The 17,229-nt window shown below is 34.9% G+C and overlaps 3 protein-coding genes and 1 non-coding gene across 5 annotated transcripts; 1 reads left to right on the top strand and 3 right to left on the bottom strand.

Moving 5' to 3' along the window:
• Positions 1–360: 360 nt before the first annotated feature.
• Positions 361–1,639, bottom strand: LOC149492893 (dicarboxylate transporter 1, chloroplastic-like; the record flags this gene model as incomplete). The annotated part of the gene is given in 1 exon segment (XM_089726551.1): positions 361–1,639. A coding segment is annotated over 1 exon segment (1,133 nt), but the record flags the coding sequence as incomplete, so codon positions are not given.
• Positions 1,640–3,123: 1,484 nt separating this feature from the next.
• On the top strand, positions 3,124–3,204 carry TRNAS-GCU (transfer RNA serine (anticodon GCU)). Its single transcript has one exon. It is a non-coding gene; the product is annotated as a tRNA-Ser (tRNA).
• Positions 3,205–5,250: 2,046 nt separating this feature from the next.
• On the bottom strand, positions 5,251–8,049 carry LOC105648274 (transcription factor MYB46). Its single transcript, XM_012234606.4, has 2 exons — positions 7,230–8,049; positions 5,251–6,265 (listed from the first exon to the last, which is right to left on the bottom strand). Exons 1-2 carry the CDS (start codon positions 7,817–7,819, stop codon positions 5,527–5,529), a joined length of 1,329 nt encoding a protein of 442 aa, XP_012089996.4. The 5' UTR covers positions 7,820–8,049; the 3' UTR covers positions 5,251–5,526.
• Positions 8,050–13,657: 5,608 nt separating this feature from the next.
• LOC105648273 (nucleolar GTP-binding protein 1) lies at positions 13,658–17,163 on the bottom strand. 2 transcript variants are annotated; one of them, XM_012234604.3, is made up of 3 exons: positions 17,043–17,163; positions 14,345–16,410; positions 13,658–13,946 (listed from the first exon to the last, which is right to left on the bottom strand). In XM_012234604.3, exon 2 carries the CDS (start codon positions 16,394–16,396, stop codon positions 14,354–14,356), a length of 2,043 nt encoding a protein of 680 aa, XP_012089994.1. In that variant the 5' UTR covers positions 16,397–16,410; positions 17,043–17,163; the 3' UTR covers positions 13,658–13,946; positions 14,345–14,353. The 2 variants fall into 2 exon arrangements, with proteins under 2 accessions (XP_012089994.1, XP_012089995.1); XM_012234605.4 differs by having other exon boundaries at positions 16,970–17,107.
• Between the last annotated feature and the right edge of the window lie 66 nt (positions 17,164–17,229).

Raw genomic sequence — 17,229 nt, 5'->3', positions numbered from 1 at the left:
AAAATGCACATTAGCAGGTCATTGTGGCAACGTAGTTAGAAGTTGAAAAACAGAGTTGTCATCGAGGAAATACCAAAATTCTGCAATGAACATTGAATTTTATATTGAGTTCAAACCACGTGAAAACAGAAATCAGATGACATTCAGTCAGAATAAAGGACCTACTCAGAATACAAACTAAGACAGATAGCCAAATAAAGTTCAATCTACCAGTTATATCTCTAAACCAAGCAACAATTCAAACTAATGATTAGCATCTAAAAATGTTAGATTCAAACGACGCACAAGCAAAATAAGCTACCGTTAAATTTCAAAATAACATTAAAACATATTAGGACCACGAAAAAGTAAGTGAAATATACCGTCAAAAGCAGAGTGCCAGCCATAATAATCTCATTCTTGGTCATTGGCCCCATGTTCTCCAGCTTCTCCCTAGCCAACTTAGGTGCATCCGGGCTGCTCTTCACTGTGGGCGGATAAATTATATACAGAAGCAAAGGCACAACAATTAAAGATACCAATCCAGGCACAAAAGCTGCCTTAGCCCAATCAGTCCACCCAATCGTTTGCTTAATCGTATTCAACGTCAAATTGGCACTCAAAGGATTCGCAGCCATGGCAGTCAAGAACATGGAAGAAGAAATCACTGATGTCTGGAAACAAGTTAACATTAACCACGACCCAAGCTTATTCTCAGTACCATCACCAGCATTGCTACCACATGCAACACATAAAGATTTCACCAACGGCAAAAAGATCCCTCCAGCTCTAGCAGAAACTGAAGGAATTGCAGGCGCTAATAGAGCTTCACTAAACACGAGACTGTAACCTAAACCTAAAGAAGAAGATCCAAACAGCGATACGAACTGATAAGCTATTCTGTTTCCTAGTCCAGTCTTAATAAACCCTCGCGCGAAAAAGAAAGCGAGAGCAATCAACCACGGGATGGGATCCCCGAATGCAGAAAATGCGGCAGAGAATGTGAGGGTTTTAGTGAGTACGGAAGCTCCCAAGCCCATCAAGGCGACGGCACCGAGAGGTAACGGTTGCGTGATGATGCCGACAATTGTGGCCAAAAAAATGGCGAGTAGTTGCCAAGCAGGTCGAGAGACTCCAGATGGGACCGGAACGAACCAGAGAATAACACCTGTAGCAATCGAGGCTAGCAATGGCTTCATAGCCGCGCCTTGCCATGGCTGAGCGGTAGGTGTTGAAGAGGCAGGAGAAGCTGCTGCTGCGGACGCTTTGACCGTTAAATTTAAGCTCCTCTGTTTCTGAAAGGTCGAAGTTGTGGTGGCGGTGGTATCCAATCGGGAGAATTTTGGAACGAATGGGTTGGTGGGAGGAAATCTGGCATTCGCGGTGAGTTTAGGGAGGGAAGGAAGGCAATTTGGAGCGGATCTGAGGTGTGAGAGAGAGCGTGATTTGAGAGAAGGAAGAGAATTGAAGGCGAGAGAACATGAGCTAGCAGAAGTGAGAGCTAGGGACGCCATTTTGGTGGTGGCGTTTCAGGGGGAAGAGAAGGGAAAGGAAGTCTCCGCTTTCAGTGCTTTTACAGAGAATGCACGAGTCAGAAACGGAAGGAAAGGAAAAAGGACATGAATGGAAAGTAGAATGGAGGATGTGGGGTTCGTTGGGTTGGGATTTATATGGGGGTTAATTTGAGCCGTTAGATTTTAATCCAAGGGTGAATTTGGAGACAAGAATATACGGCTCCATTTTGAGATTGGAGTTTTGTGTGTGAGCTTCGTTAATGCCGCCATGAGGTCGCAACTCGTAATGTCCGTCTAAGATCTTCTGTACATCGGCCCACTTGGACCCATTCAATTATAAGGGATCTTGCTAAAGTGCGCCGGGACAAACAAAAAGACATCCGAAGGCAAACTTTAAGTGGGCATATGTAGCCAACGCTAGCTTTTTTTTTTGTTGACGTGGATTGAAGTGGAATAGTTCTGAACCTATGAAGATCCGACGTGGCGAATAATAATTGGGTGAGTAATGCTTCATCAGCAAATCCGTATGCAGGGGTAGGCGACCAACAGTGCAGTTTGAAAGTGAGTTGGAGAATTTGAGCCAGTGAGTTAGGGGAAGTGCAATGACGATAGTAACCTTGGGGACAGATGCTACAGGCACCATAGAAATGCACGTGGAGGCAAAGTTGAGTTGAGCGCAGGAGCAGATCAAGAGGCAGTAGAAGACTAGAAGTGAGGCTGAGAGTAGAGAGATCACGTCACGAGTGTGGGTGGGACCACAGACAATCCCATTGGATCTGACTCTATTTTCAGACCAAGAGGCAAATTTTAAGTCACGTTACAGAGGAGGAGAGCTAATGAAAACAACATGATGCGGAGATGTTTAATAATTTAATGCAATTGTTTTCCACTTGATTAATTAAGGGCTAACAATTAATGTCCATGAGAGCAACATTCGTGTTAATATTTTTATTGTTCATACTTTTTTTTTTTGAAAAAGTATTCACACTTTATTATAATTATAATTTTGAAGAATGCAATGTTATAATAGAAGCAGAAATTGAATTCGAAATTTCTCTCATGTAAAAAAAAAAAGACATTGAATTTTATATAATATTGCTTGATATATTATAATTTATATAATAATTATAAAATTATTTTGAAATTTTTGTTTAATTATTATAATCATCACTTTTCTTTGGATAATATTATCATTTCATTAAAGAAAAAAGAAAGAGTATATTTGGACTGGGAGCAACCATGAGAATTAATAAATTAAATATATTTAATATTAATACTCCGTCCGTTTTAAAAAAATAATCTATTTTATATTTTTATACATATTAAGAAAATAATAATTATTATAGTTAAAGGATAATTTTATTCATATAGCTTTCATATTGTTTCTATTTTAAATAACACATGAACAATTATTGTATTGAAAAAATAGGTGAAAATTAATGAGAATTATTGAAATAAGATAAAATAGACAATTTAAGAATTAATTAAAATATAAAAAAATTAAATTATATTTTGGGACAAACCAGAAAGAAAATATCAACTATCTTTTTTAAATAGAATGAGCAGTAAATTTGCAATGATATCTGTCCAATGATAGAAATAAAACAAACTTTCACTAATGCTCATTGAAGTCGCTTTGGCCGAGTGGTTAAGGAGTGTGCCTGCTAAGTACATGGGGTTTTCCCGCGAGAGTTCGAATCTCCAGGCGACGAAATTTATTTTAAATTTATTCATTCTCGAACATCCACGCCAGATCATCAGCAGAATATGGACACGTTCAGAATTACGAAAGCAAATGTTAGGCACGTGATATCCTTCTTGCCGGGTGTCCTCGTGTTAATACGTGCCCTGGTATATGTCAGCAACATATGTCAACCTGGGACATTTGCCAACACTTGTTCGTGACACAGCTGAGCATAGTGTCTACGAGTTATTATCCATGTCATAAACCTCTGGTACACTTAGATAACTGGAGCCACGTATTCACAACGTATATGACACATCATCTTCTATCAGACACGTGTTCAGTACCATGTAAGCACCTTTGGCCCACGTCATATCACACATCATCTTCTATCAGCCACGTGTTCAATACCATGTAAGCACCTTTGGCTACGTCATATCACTATAGCTCTCTCACGTCACAGAATATAATGACACGTGTTTTGTACATGTAAGCAAACTGATGCCCTGTCATTTTCTTTCAGCCACGTGTTTGTTTGCCATGTCATCCCATAGTGTTCGTGTCTTCAGCCTTTAAGACACGTCAGATTACTGAAGCCACGTTACCCCATTTGCCACGTGTTTTTCTCCACGTAATCATTTTATGCCACGTCACTGTGTGCTAGATAGATGTTTACCGCTGAAGGCACATGTCATCGGTTCTTTCCACGCGAGCATGTTGCTCTCAAATTTCTTCATAAAAAAACAAAAAAACCTAATTCATTCCCTCTCATATAGAATCGATTTAATAAATCCAAATCCAACATAAAATTGATATAAGAGTTGCTTTTCCTTTTCGATTTCAAAGGATTTAAAATTCATTTGAATAAAGATGCAAGACGATGAAATTAAGTTCATTGCTGGAATCTGGAAGCGAAGTAACTAGAGAAGAATGGAGCATCTTCACTGCTTGAAGGCAATCGACTTGTAATCTTCAGAAAGAACGAAAGAGTAAAAAAAAAAAAAAATGATGATATGGATACATCTGATCATCTTCTTCTTTTAAAATAAGATATTTAGATTGGAAACTAATTAGATAAAAGGTGCAGCTATCTAGGTTTTATCATCTTAGTTGCTTCCACTCAATTCAAATTTTGCTCTTGGAATGACCTTTTCTATTGTTTTTGACTGTTTTAAGAGGCATGACAATACAGATTCCAAAGTTGATTTTCAGAAATTGAGAATTATTCCTAATTATCTAGGGTTATGTATTAAAAAGGATTTTATTGTATGATGATTATTGTGCTCTCATAAAAATTTGGATGGAAAAAAAAAAAAAAACCCTCACTTTATTCCCATTTACATATGGACAAAAAAAAAAAAAGGCTTTCAATTGTAAACTTACATGATGAAAGCTTCCTCAAGTTAGTTATGGAATGTTAGAAATCTAAAGAGAAATGATTTAAGAAAGCACTCTCTAATTCAAAATGGTCACCTTTCTTTCTCTTACACAGTTAAACCAAATCATGTAAAGTCTCCTTAGTTATAAAGCTTGCTTTATGTTCACTTCATACATAAATACTATTATAAAGCTTCATTTATTTATTTATTTATTTATTTTTGAACACCTTGGTGATACCTTTCTTTTCATTGTTGGACTTTAAATAATAACCATACATGACTATTTTTAGGCATGCAGTAACGGAAGGTAAGAGTTATAATTAAACTGAGAATTAAACAATTTTGGCTAATTAACTAATAAAATATGTGGGGAAAACCAATATAAATGTCATGTGTATAATCAAAGCAAGCTGACTAAATATACACAAATGGTACCTATAATTGCTGTTTCAAGTGGACATCTCATCTAAACAATAAACCTCATTAGAAGTAACAATGATCTTCACACACACAATTAGTAAAATAGAATAATTCAAAGTTTCCTTTTGAACAAGGTTTTGATTGAGACAGGGAGAATTAGTTTCTATATATATGTTTATCAATATGTAATTTCAAGGCCTATCAGTTATCTCCCACTAATAACAAACTTCCACCTATATATATATATATATATATATAACAAGTCATATATTCATACAAGGAGTCACCAACATATATATATATATATGAATTTTATTCCATGAGTATTTTGTTCTTACATATATACCTTATCTAAGCTATACATGAACATGCTTTGTTGAAGAACCTTTGAGGGACCCAAAAGGCTACACAATATATATATATAGTCTTCTTTCTTTTGAACTGAACTACAGAATACAGATTTGTATATAGTAGATTTCTACAAAAGGGAAAAGGATATCAATTTCAAAAATTTGAAAAGAGAAAAATTATTTGGAAAAGCAATTTTATCTTAACTTGAAAAATCAAGAAAAGGGAAGCTGGAAACATCTTTCATCAACTCTTCCAAGTCCCACTCTCCCACTTTTAGATCTCCTTGCCATAAGTTGCCAATCCCAGCTCCAAAATTTTCTGCATTATTACCGTTATTATTACTGTTATTGCAGTTACTACCAATCCTATTCACATTACCATGTTGGTATTTATTACCATACATATTATCAATTTTAGTGTTTTCTTCAATGCTTGTACTCTCTAGAGGAGGAACATGGAGATCCCCTTCTATCCCAATATTAACGCTTCCAAAGATTCCTTGATTCCCATATAAATCTTCTCCATTAACTCCTATCTGTGTCGTGCATGCGGGCGCATTATTGAAAAATACACTTGCACCGTAGATGCTCAGGCCATTATCAATGTTAGGTAATGAGTCCATCATGGGATGATGATTCATAAACATGGCTTGCATGGACGTTGATGTCGATGATAGTGATGATGATGATGATGATAATGATGGGTCTAAGTACATGGGATTCATGCCTTGTTCTTGCATGGAGATCATCATGAACCCTCCTACTCCTACTCCTCCTCCCATTGTGGCAGCTTCTTTGCTTGGCTCAGAGGAAGAATCACTCGTGTTTGGTGAGGCTGTGGAAGACAAATTCTTTAGTCTTTTTTTAATTGTTGAATTCCAAAAGTTCTTGATTTCATTATCAGTACGGCCTGGCAAGCGAGCCGCAATTTGAGACCACCTTTAAATAATACACGAAGAATCAAATTAATAACTCAGTTTTCAGCTATATTTCAAAGAAGGAATCTTATGTCTCTTCTACATTAATGCATGATTTGCGTGGAAGCTTAAATCTTTAAATTCAAGGGGTACATGATAAAAAATGAAGACTCTAAGAACAGTAAATTGTCCAAAACTTCAACTCCAAGAACACCACCAGAGCTGACCAAACCAGTAAATGTCACTCTCTTTCAAATATGACAGCTAACTTAATGTATTTTGCTCATATATATATATACCAGTTGCGTGTGAAAGGGAAAAGATACCAATTATTCTGAACAAATTATTCTGTTTTGGTCTATAAAATAGACGCACGTGCTCAGTGACTGCGAGTGAGAGAAGAGACTATATTTCCCTATTTTCCCCTCTTTTTTACAAATAAAGAAATTACAGACTGAATCCATCAAGTCTCCTCAAATTATTTGCATTAGATGGCAATGTTCTACCCTTTTTTTGAAACAACTTGCCCTCAGTTCAAGTTAATTAATCTGCATTCTGCTATTTTGCGGCAGATGAAATTTGTTCTAGTAATAACTGTCTGAAAATAATGTAGAGCACATGTACACTGTTGAAACATTTAATTTAAAAAATCCCAAGCAGAAATACTTTTAATATTTATTATTATTAGGAGGTCTAATTAAGTAATTTATGGGTCTACACAGCAAGAGCTGGAACTACTTTAACTATTATAATAAAAAATTTTAATTTTGTTAATAATTTATACATTTTTGTGGGGTACACATTTTGCATTTATCTAAAAGAAAATGAATCAGAAAAGGAAAACAAGCAAAGTTTGTAATTCTCCCTCTGCTTAAATGCATGAAGAAAATATCCCATTAACGGAGAAACACAGATCAACAGCAATAAATGCTCACGTATTAAATATGCTAAGACAAAAAAGCGAATAAACAGGGTATTGAAGGTACCTGTTGCCAAGAAGAGAATGCAAATGGATTATCAGCTCTTCTTCCTGAGGTGAAAATGCACCTCTCTTGAGGTCAGGCCTTAAGTAATTAATCCAGCGAAGCCGGCAACTCTTGCCACACCTCTGCAAGCCAGCATTTCTTGCTACATCACTCCAACAGCCCTGTCCATTGTTTATCATGTAGTTCATGAGCTTGTCATCTTCCTCTGGTGACCACAAGCCCTTTCTAAGCTTGTTATTATTGTTGTTCTTCCCAGAGGCCTCTGGCTTCCTCATTTTGAGAGCCTTGGATCCTATCCTCTGAAAGTATCTTCCCCAACTAGTTTGATGTAGATTAGTTAAGACTTCATAGAATTGTAATATATGAGAGAAAGAGAGAGAGAGAGAGAGAGAGAGAGAGAGAGAGAGAGGAGGCTTCATAGAGTGGGAATGATGATCATGACGGTTGTGGGGTTTGCTTAGAATATAGGGAAGAAAGAGAGAGAGAGAGAGAGAGGGGGAGGTTGGTTGATGGGTCTGAGTAGAAAACGGTTTGGAGAGGGACCTGAGAAAAATGAGAGAGATAGGTGGTCGTCTTGTCTTTGACTCCATGATCTTTTCTTTTTTTATAATATTTTTCTTCACTCACAAGGTAATCATCATATATACATATCTTCTTGTATCATATATGGAGAGACTGAAACAACTAAACAATAACACATAAAACACACAAAGGTAAAATAAAAAATAAAAATGAAAAGGTTTGTTTCATAACCAAGCCAAGATATTTGCTTCCACTTCACATAATCTCACACGTGTATTTGAAGATAGTGAATAAGATAATAATAAAGAAATAATATTGCAAAAACTCATGGAAAATGTTTAATGCTGGTCCACATTATCAGGGATCTTCATTGGTGATTTTGGCTTTAGATGCACACGTTTAGGTCTTACAGACCCTCAAAAGAGTAGAAAACACTCCACCATGCGGAAATATAAACCTTAAATTGTTGTCTTATATCAGAATCAGAAAATAAAAATCTCTGTACCTTTCTGATCAACATCTCATAAAGTGCTAAAACAGTACATTAATTATCAAATGAAAGTTACATAACATTCCTGCATTATGTATCACCTGGTCAAGTCCTTGTTCTGTGTTGGCTCTAGGAGACTAGGATCTCCCTAGCTCACTGTTTAGAGATATTGGAAAAAACACATCAGAATTTTCTCAGGCTCCCAACGGAGCTAGTGATCAATTATCAGGTTATTATTTCTACTTCCTTTTTCAAGATTAAACAAGAGAGCTCATGTAAAAAAGATTGGATAATCTTGGAAGGAATCAATTGGTTTTTCACGTTTGGGTTTTATTTTAGATGTGTTCTACAAATCATATGTACTTTACTGTGAATTTACTACAGTGGAAAGAATTGTGTTTCAAGCAAATGAAGTTTTTCTTTTCCCTTAAATTTTCAGCTTTCCACAGCATGATTTGTCTAGGGATTACAAAAGATAGTAAATTAGAAAAAATAGAAAGATGAAATAGACAATTGACATCAAAATACGTCTATTTCTGATTGATATCTAGAAAACTAGTATGCAGGGTTATACTGCCCTCTGACGGCAGTTATATGTTGGAGGCAAAAATTTAGTAGGGTGTATTTGGAAAATTATCTTCTAGAATGCCGGAAAGTGAAATGCTTCAATTATTTCTTACCTGCCAAACAATACCCTAAATGATGATGGACCAATCTGATGTCTCCTGAACTAATAAAAACCTGACAAATTCTCAATTCCAAAAGGAAAATACAGAATTGATTTTTCTGGAATGCAATAACTCAATCAATTACAGCAAATAATTTCTCAAAGACTGTATTGGCAAGATGTAATTGAAAGCCACATCAGATTATGCATTAGTGGTAGCCACCACAAGAGATTGTCTGAATTGAGACATGTTCACATCAAATATCCCTAACCAACCAATTAAAAAGAAAAGCTGTTTTAAAGATGCAAGTAGACCCAAAGCGTGTTAGGATTGGAGGAAAGAACCAGGATATTGCTGTGACAGATGTTATATATATGATCCTGTACCATGTTCATGCTAAAGATTGCATCATTGTTCTTCTTTATCATTTTACAAGCTCCTCCCCACACACCAAAAAGGTTAAAGAAAGGTCAAAAAGTTTTTAAGACAGTACTCAAAAGGCAAAAGAGTTATCAATATATGATATATTGGAAGTCCCCAAGGGGGCCAAAAATCTAGTATTCCATCAAGTGAGTGGAGAAAATGGAAGAGATTCTATCATCAAATTAAGTACTCATTGAACATATATATGTATGTGCCAATTTTGGATTTGTGTGGGTGTAGGATGGAGATCCAAAAAATATACGGTCATATTAGCATTTTATATTATATGGTTAGACAACATCATATAATAAATTGACTTCAAATAAACTCATGATTACAGTAATTTTAGTGCTCTAAATGAGAAATTAGATTTGCTTACAATGTGATGACTTAAGCCCAAAATCCAATAAAACATTTCATTGGAACTTAAAACCAGGATATTTGAAAATATTTCCATCATGAATTTGCTCATAAATAGCACAGCTTTCTTTTTTTTTTTTTTTTTTTTCTTTTTTTGTGCGAACTAGAGTAAAGCCAAATACATAAATAATAAGGGAAAATGTGTGGGGAAATATTTGAGGGTACTCTAGAGTTTCAACTTTTTAATGCTTTCACCTTACTGTTCCTCTTGCTAAAGCTTTGTTGTCTCTACCTGTTAAGGTTTCTCCAGTAATAAGTAAACATGGCTTTAGGTTGATGAGACTGGGCCAATAAGGAAGGCCTTTTAGGTCACTACAGGCAAACCTGGTGATGGATTGTGAAACATCCTATTTTCAAATGTAGGGCTAATAAAGGGGATATATCAATGAATTTAACTCCTAAAAAAGAGCCATGGAAAACCTAGAGATGTTTCTAGCGAACATCCAGTAAATGTGGAATCCATATCAATAGATAATTTACTTTCAATGAATAAGGACCAGCGACAAACATGTCTTTCACAGCATTGACAAGTCATTAAAGGCAAAATTAAAAGAAAGAGGCTTACAGGCTACAGCTTCTTTTAGAGTTATTCCACATTTTAACTCTTATCAAATGTCAAACAACATGTGGTTAAAGGCTATAAGCAGCCACCAATAAATGTAGGATCTACCTGTAAAGCAAGAAGTTAAAGTGATGACAGACGAATCATAAATATATTGCACACCAAAAATTCAAAAAGAAAATAACAATATGTGATTATGCAAATTAATACCAGGACCTCTTTTTTTTATTAATTTTTTAAAAATGATTTATTGATCACAATAAACAGGGAAACGATAAAAAAGATATAAAAATAATTAGAATATCGTGGCTCCATCATTCATTGGAGATGACTCTAGAGAGGTTGATATGGAGCTGACACCAAGGAATAAGTGCCTTCTGTAATTCCTCTATCAAGCATGTAATTATGAGCTGTTCATTATTCTCGTACTTAAATTATTAAGCTGTTGTCAAATAGAAATATATACAAATACCTGATTGTTTTGCAATCTACAGGATATATTTAACACAAGAAAAGTTGATAGAAAAAAACAGTTAAAGAATAAAAGGATTGTAAAAGGGAAAATAGAGAATGTGTGGAATTAGAACATGTTTCAAATTGTAGAGGACAAGTCAAAACCAATATAAATTTACAGAAATGGATCTACTCTTTTTAACTCCAATAATAACATATTACTCATACACATAATGATAAGTCCAGCTTTACATTTGCCGGCAGGTCCACTTAAGTACATTAATGAGCAAAAGAGTGATGAAGCAACTTCAAGAGAGAAGTAATGTTTTATTGCTTGAAAATCTATCTTTAGAACTAAGGGTAAGCTACCACCAACAATTAGAGATAAGTTTGGTGCTTGTTGAAGGTCTAACTAGGAAATCAAGATTAAAAAGGCATAATTAGCATGGTTCGAAAATCTCAACAACATTAAATTTGACAATCAAAGCAACGCCAAGTATAGGCCTTCTTCCATCACATAATAGCTGCTTTTGATCAATTTCACCTCAATAGTAGTGATCAAAGTAACAATAACACTTCAACAGTTTCAATGAAACGTTTTCAGAATCATGACATGTATTCTGCTTCTATCAAATATGTAGGAAAGAAAAAAGCACATAAACAGAAACAAAAGGTAACTAATCCTTCCACCAATAAGTAGGTTTTTACATAGATTGACAGAATTTTCTCTTGTAGTTGTTGACACAATTTGTTTCAGCAAGTTATTTCATATATAAGCACCTAAACCTTTATATTGTGTTTGGATAGGATGGAAAATTTAGGAGAAAAGAAAATTGGTAAGGAAAATAATAAGATAATCAACTTTTCCTTGTTTGGAAACAAAGAAAAAAAAAATTTGAAGGTAAATATGCCTTAAAATCTTCCCGGCCCCACAAATGCACAATATCTCCAAAATGGAGAGAAAATCAGGCTTGTGTGATGGAAATCACACTATTCACTGTTAAATTATTTAATTACCCTCACAGTTTGTAAATTAATCATGTTAGAACAAGGTTAAAATTATAATTTGCAATACTGATATTTTCTTTCCTCTACAATTTGAGCCTTTTCAAACAATAGAAAATATATTATTTAGTGAACTTCATAAATGATTGATTGGCTTAAATGAAAATATGACCCAAGTTCAACTGAAAACGGGTATAATAAACTCACAAGTAAAATCTGTTTGTTCATCATTTTGGAGGTGAATTTTTTGGAGTGGATTATGGATTTCCCTTGATGGCTTTAGTTTATGGAGTTAAATATAGCTATGCTTCGTTTTCAAACAAACGTAAGAGACACTTGAACATTTTGTTAAAAACAGAGACATAATAACAATTTGATCCCAAAGACTACAATTCCAATCCACAGTTCACTTCAAGATGTATAGGCTACTAGATAAGAAATGTATATAGTTGAATAGAAAGATTAAGATGGAAGAGATGTAGGCAGTTTGAATTCCTCCAGGGATGAGAGAGTTACCTCGTGTAGCTTTGCTTTCTATACCATAGATCTCAAATTTCAAAGAAAATATGATTGGTTCAAGTGATACCTATGACAAGTAACCGTAGCTTAAAGATCATAACAAAAAAACGAAAAACTACAGCCACTTTTTTTTTCCGCTGAATCTTAAATACTAAAACTGAATCCCAATACAATATGAAATTCAAATTTTCACCTGAAATGCTGTCAATGAATAAGCGTTTATGTGTTACTGATTTTCTATGAAAATGTATTTTTTCTCTCTTTGGTGGCCCAATTGTCATCCTTCTTTGCGAAGCGCGCGAACGCGAAATGTCAGATTCCTCCGATCAAGAGGAAGATCATTGATTCAATGAGTTGGAAAGTTATCGCGAAGGGAAAGGAAAAGAACTGGAAAACCAAATCCAAAAACAAGGAAATTTGAAGTGTGTGCGAACAAAATACGAAGAGCGCCGAAAGCAATTTCAATCGAGCTCGCGCAGTTTGATAATGCACAGTGGACCTCCATTATAGGAACCGCGCGCATTCTCTCATTCAATTCAAGTTCGCAGAAACTTTATTTGAAACGAAAAATAAGGTGCGGTTTGTTTTTCGATTAGACTTTTTTTTCTTAAAAATAAAAAAATAAAAAATAAAACTTATTTGTTTTTAAACATGTTTTTTTTTTCTTTACTTTTCAGAAAACTACTTTGAAAATAAAAAAAAAAATTTACAACGCAATTCTATTTTCTGTTTTTAATTATATATTCCTCTTTTTCTCATTTTTAATAAAATTTATCCTGTTATTGTTATAGTTATTATTTTTTTTTATGTCTATATAAATCTAATTTATTTATCCAAAATATAGAAGCATTCATTAAAATTTTATATTTTTTATCTCTTTTCTATTTAATATAATTTTTATATTTATTATTATTTTCTCTATCTATATAAATTTAATGTTGTTTAGTGTTATTTATTTACTATAATAAATATATATTATATTTTTGTTCAAATAATCAACAGTAATTTTAAAATTTAAAAATTAAGTATGAAATATTTTTAATTATTATCTTAAATTTTAAAACTTTTATTATTAACTAAAATTTTTAATGGTTTAATAAATGATAGATGTCATAATTAAAATAATTTTTCATATTATGAACCAAAAGAAAAAAATAATTTAAGGGAAAAACAATCAATTTAAAAAAAATAACCAAATTTTTATATACGGGCGAAATGTTTTGGTGGGCTAAGTAAATCGTAGTTCATTACCCATATTCGGATTTTGAGCATGAGGAATATTGCTCGTAAATGAAAAGATTGATTTCAAATGAAAAAAAGTTCACTAAGACCAGCAGCTTGTCCCGCAGTTCAAACCACAAACAAATAAAAAAACAAGCATCTTTACTCATCAAGATATATCTCCCTGTTACATAATTAATTAAGAGAAACAACCAAATTTTTAAATACTATTAAATCAATTATTGTTTAGAACATAACAGCAAGTATATAAAATTGAAATATCTCATTCAAAATTGCCTGAACTGACAGAAAAAAACAGAACACCGCGTCCACTGCCACAGTAGGGGCAGTAAAGCCAAAATTGATGTAAACAACAAATCCAAATCCACATCCACGGTTCAGTGAATCTCTGCAAGACATATTCAAGCCTTCCCCTGCAAGATGGGAAAAGGCAAAGGTTAGTTACTTTTTGTACTGCACTCACTCTCTTCACAAACATTGAAACAAAAACTTAAACGCCTAAAATAAAATCAATTAAGCAGTAAGGTTGTGTATGAATTTTCATTTTGACAAAAGAAAATTGTCCATAAGAAATGAGAAGCAAACAACAAATAGTGCATATACAGGCAAGGAAAATCAAGTTCTGTCCAATCGCCTAAGGATGCATTTCTATATCTGAAATTTGTAAATGAATTCATAAAAACATAACCAAGTAAAGTGTAAGCAAATTTGCATCTTCTATTACTGAAATTTATAAATGAATTCACCCTTACTCAAACCAAACATAACCAAACCAAACATAACCAAGTAAAGCGCTACATATAAGACAAACCTTAAGTGATCAACGTCTTTGGGTTTTTCCAATGGAACGCTTCCCAGAAAACAAGTGCTTCGGTTTGGGATTAGGAATAACCCTATCTGCCTCTCCGCGACGAGCATCTTTATTCCGCTTTTTAGCAGATTTCTTATGAAGCTTAAGAGCTTTCAACTTTTGAGAAGAGTCCTTGAAGCCCTCTCCAGGGACAACCTCACCTGGAGGCCTTGACACTGACCTTGATCGAGAGCTAGATCTAATGCGCAGCTTCTTATTTGAATGGTCAACATCCATATCCATAGCATCACCATCATTGTTGTCTCCCCTAACAACTGACCTCTCCCTTTTGCGGCCTCTCCTAGAGAGAGACCTGCTGCGGGCACGATTAATTGCCAAAGAAGGATCAATCCCCAAAGCAGAGAGTTGTCTGCCCATTCTCTCTGTTGTGAACTTTTTGTCTTTGTCAAATTTTCTAGGTACCATAGGCCGACTCTCTGCAGTACTCTTCTTAATCCTATGCTCCTGAATGAGTAAGCTTTTCTTTTTCCTAATCTCAGCCAAAGCTTTTTTCTCTTCCTCAGTTAATTCCTCACCATCCATCTCAAAATCCCCATTTTCTTCCTCCGCTTGCCGAATACCTTCTTCTCGTTCTAATTCCTCAAGTCTCTGTAAGATATCAGGATCAATGAAGTCGTAAACATTGTGACCATCAAGAATTTCTGGCAATACATCTTCTTTCCATTCATCATTGGCTAAGATGTAATTCTTCCTCAAACTAGCAGCGTATACACCTGCACCACCATTTTCATCCTCCAAATCCTTTTCAGTTTTTCTCTTCTCTCTCTCTGCTGCCTCTGCAGCTTGCTTTGCCTTAGCTTCCAAAACTGCAGGTGGTATACAAGGTGGCCTTTCTTTCTGGTCACGTTGCTTTGGCATTGCAACATGAAACCGATTCAAGCAGTCATTTATCTTTTTAGATTTCATCTTCAATTCCACACGCTGATCTAGTAACCTTTCACAGGCTGCATTCTTGACAGCAATCACTCCATCCTCAGTCAAAGTGCTCATTTTCAAAAGCACACCTTCATCATTTGCAGGTTCACCTCCTTGACCAATCAGAGTCTTCATAGCTTCTGCTTTCATCTCCATCACCAATTTCATGTCTTCTTCAGACATCCCTTCAAATGGCTGCAAATCAGTCTTGTTGCAGACTATGATCAAAGGTTTGTTCATAAAGAGAGACTTGATGCTATGGAATAGGGCTGCTTGTTGGGCAATGCTGTAACCACATGACCCTGAGATGTCCAAGAAGAAAAGCACCGCAGCTCGTAAATGTGCCAGGGCAGTGATACTGCACATCTCAATGATATTACGATCTTCAAAAGGTCGGTCCAAAATCCCTGGTGTATCAATCACTTGGTACCTCAAGTACTTATAGTCAGTATGACCCACAAACAGAGACTTAGTGGTGAAAGCATAGGGCTGGACATCCACATCAGCCCTCGTGATCTTGTTAATGAAAGAGCTCTTGCCTACATTAGGATACCCACAAATCAAGATAGTTCGAGTATTGGGATCAATTGAAGGTAGCCTAGCCATATGTTGTCTGATTTGTTCCAGATAAGCTAAACTAGGGCCAATCCTCTTAATCACAGTACACATGCGACCAAGAGCAGCTACTTTCAGAGACTTGCACCGATAGAGCGAATCACCATACTTCAGCAATTTCACATAATCTTTTGCTATCTTGCTAATGAGATTCCTGGCAGTATTAACTTGGCCAAGGGCAAGTTTGTAGTGGTCCTTGTTGTAAAGAACATGAAGGAGGTCACCGTAGAATGGATGGATATCATCCAGCCGAGGAAACTCCTCAATAATTGTAGACAGTTTCTCATGAAAATTCTGTTGTGTGTACTTGACTTTACGCATGTAAAACTGACGCAGACGAGAAATTGCATATCCCTTGTGGACAACTGTTGGTGTTTGTCTTTGTGTTCGGGAAAGGATGATATCAATGAAATCCTTCCCACTAGGGACAACAGTGATCTTCTTAAAATTATACTGAACCATCTTTATATTTTATTCTGCAATGGATATAACAGGGTTCAGTTAACATGGTATTGCAGACTAAATCCAGCATACATATTAAAGTAAACCACGGTTTGAATATATCAGACGTACAACATAACATTGTGTCTCTAATAAGAAAGGACAAGTTCATTCTTATCACAACTGCAGAACATGTACTTTAAGAAATTGTAGATTATAAAGAAAACAATTTCATCCCCAAAGTGTTCAGAAAAATCCACTAACAAATAACAAACTGCAGAGTAATTGAAACCAAACCGATCACATATATTGCATCAAGAAATTACAAAATAGGCTGAATACAAATATCATAAAATTTCTTAATAAAATAAAATAACGCATATTCAAATAAAAATCTCAAACAATTCAACATTTAACCATGATCCTGCAAAAATATACTATGTAGCCGAATCCAAAAAAATCGTAAAAATGCAATATTTAACTATGAAACGCGCGCTGAGCTAAATTGAATTTGAAAATGAGATTATAACTAATCCCAAAAATGAAAAGGTTTAGGTCTGAACTGTATTATTAAGGGAAAATCAACTAACGTACTTGGAATAGAAATCAGCTGATAAGAAACACAAGATTTGAAATTAAGCTCTGAGATTTTGAAAGAGAAGTTCACCTTTCCTTGAGGTGTAGACGTTGGGCTCTGCAGCGGCCCTGTCTAGGGTTTAAGGGGAGGAGAGCAGAAAGAGGCAGTTTATGTAGGGTTTGCCATTTGCTTAGACACACAAGTACAAATATACCCTTATATTTAATTTTATTTCCCTTGGCATTAGTATTGAAAACCGGTAAAAAGCCAATAAATT

The sequence above is a fragment of the Jatropha curcas genome, chromosome 10 (genome assembly GCF_041381405.1).
Source record: "Jatropha curcas cultivar XTBG-Jc1 chromosome 10, XTBG_Jcur_1.0, whole genome shotgun sequence".
In the NCBI taxonomy this organism is placed as follows: Eukaryota; Viridiplantae; Streptophyta; class Magnoliopsida; order Malpighiales; family Euphorbiaceae; genus Jatropha; species Jatropha curcas.
The sequence above is the reverse complement of the archived record's forward strand: the minus strand, read 5'-3'. Positions and strand labels throughout refer to the sequence as shown.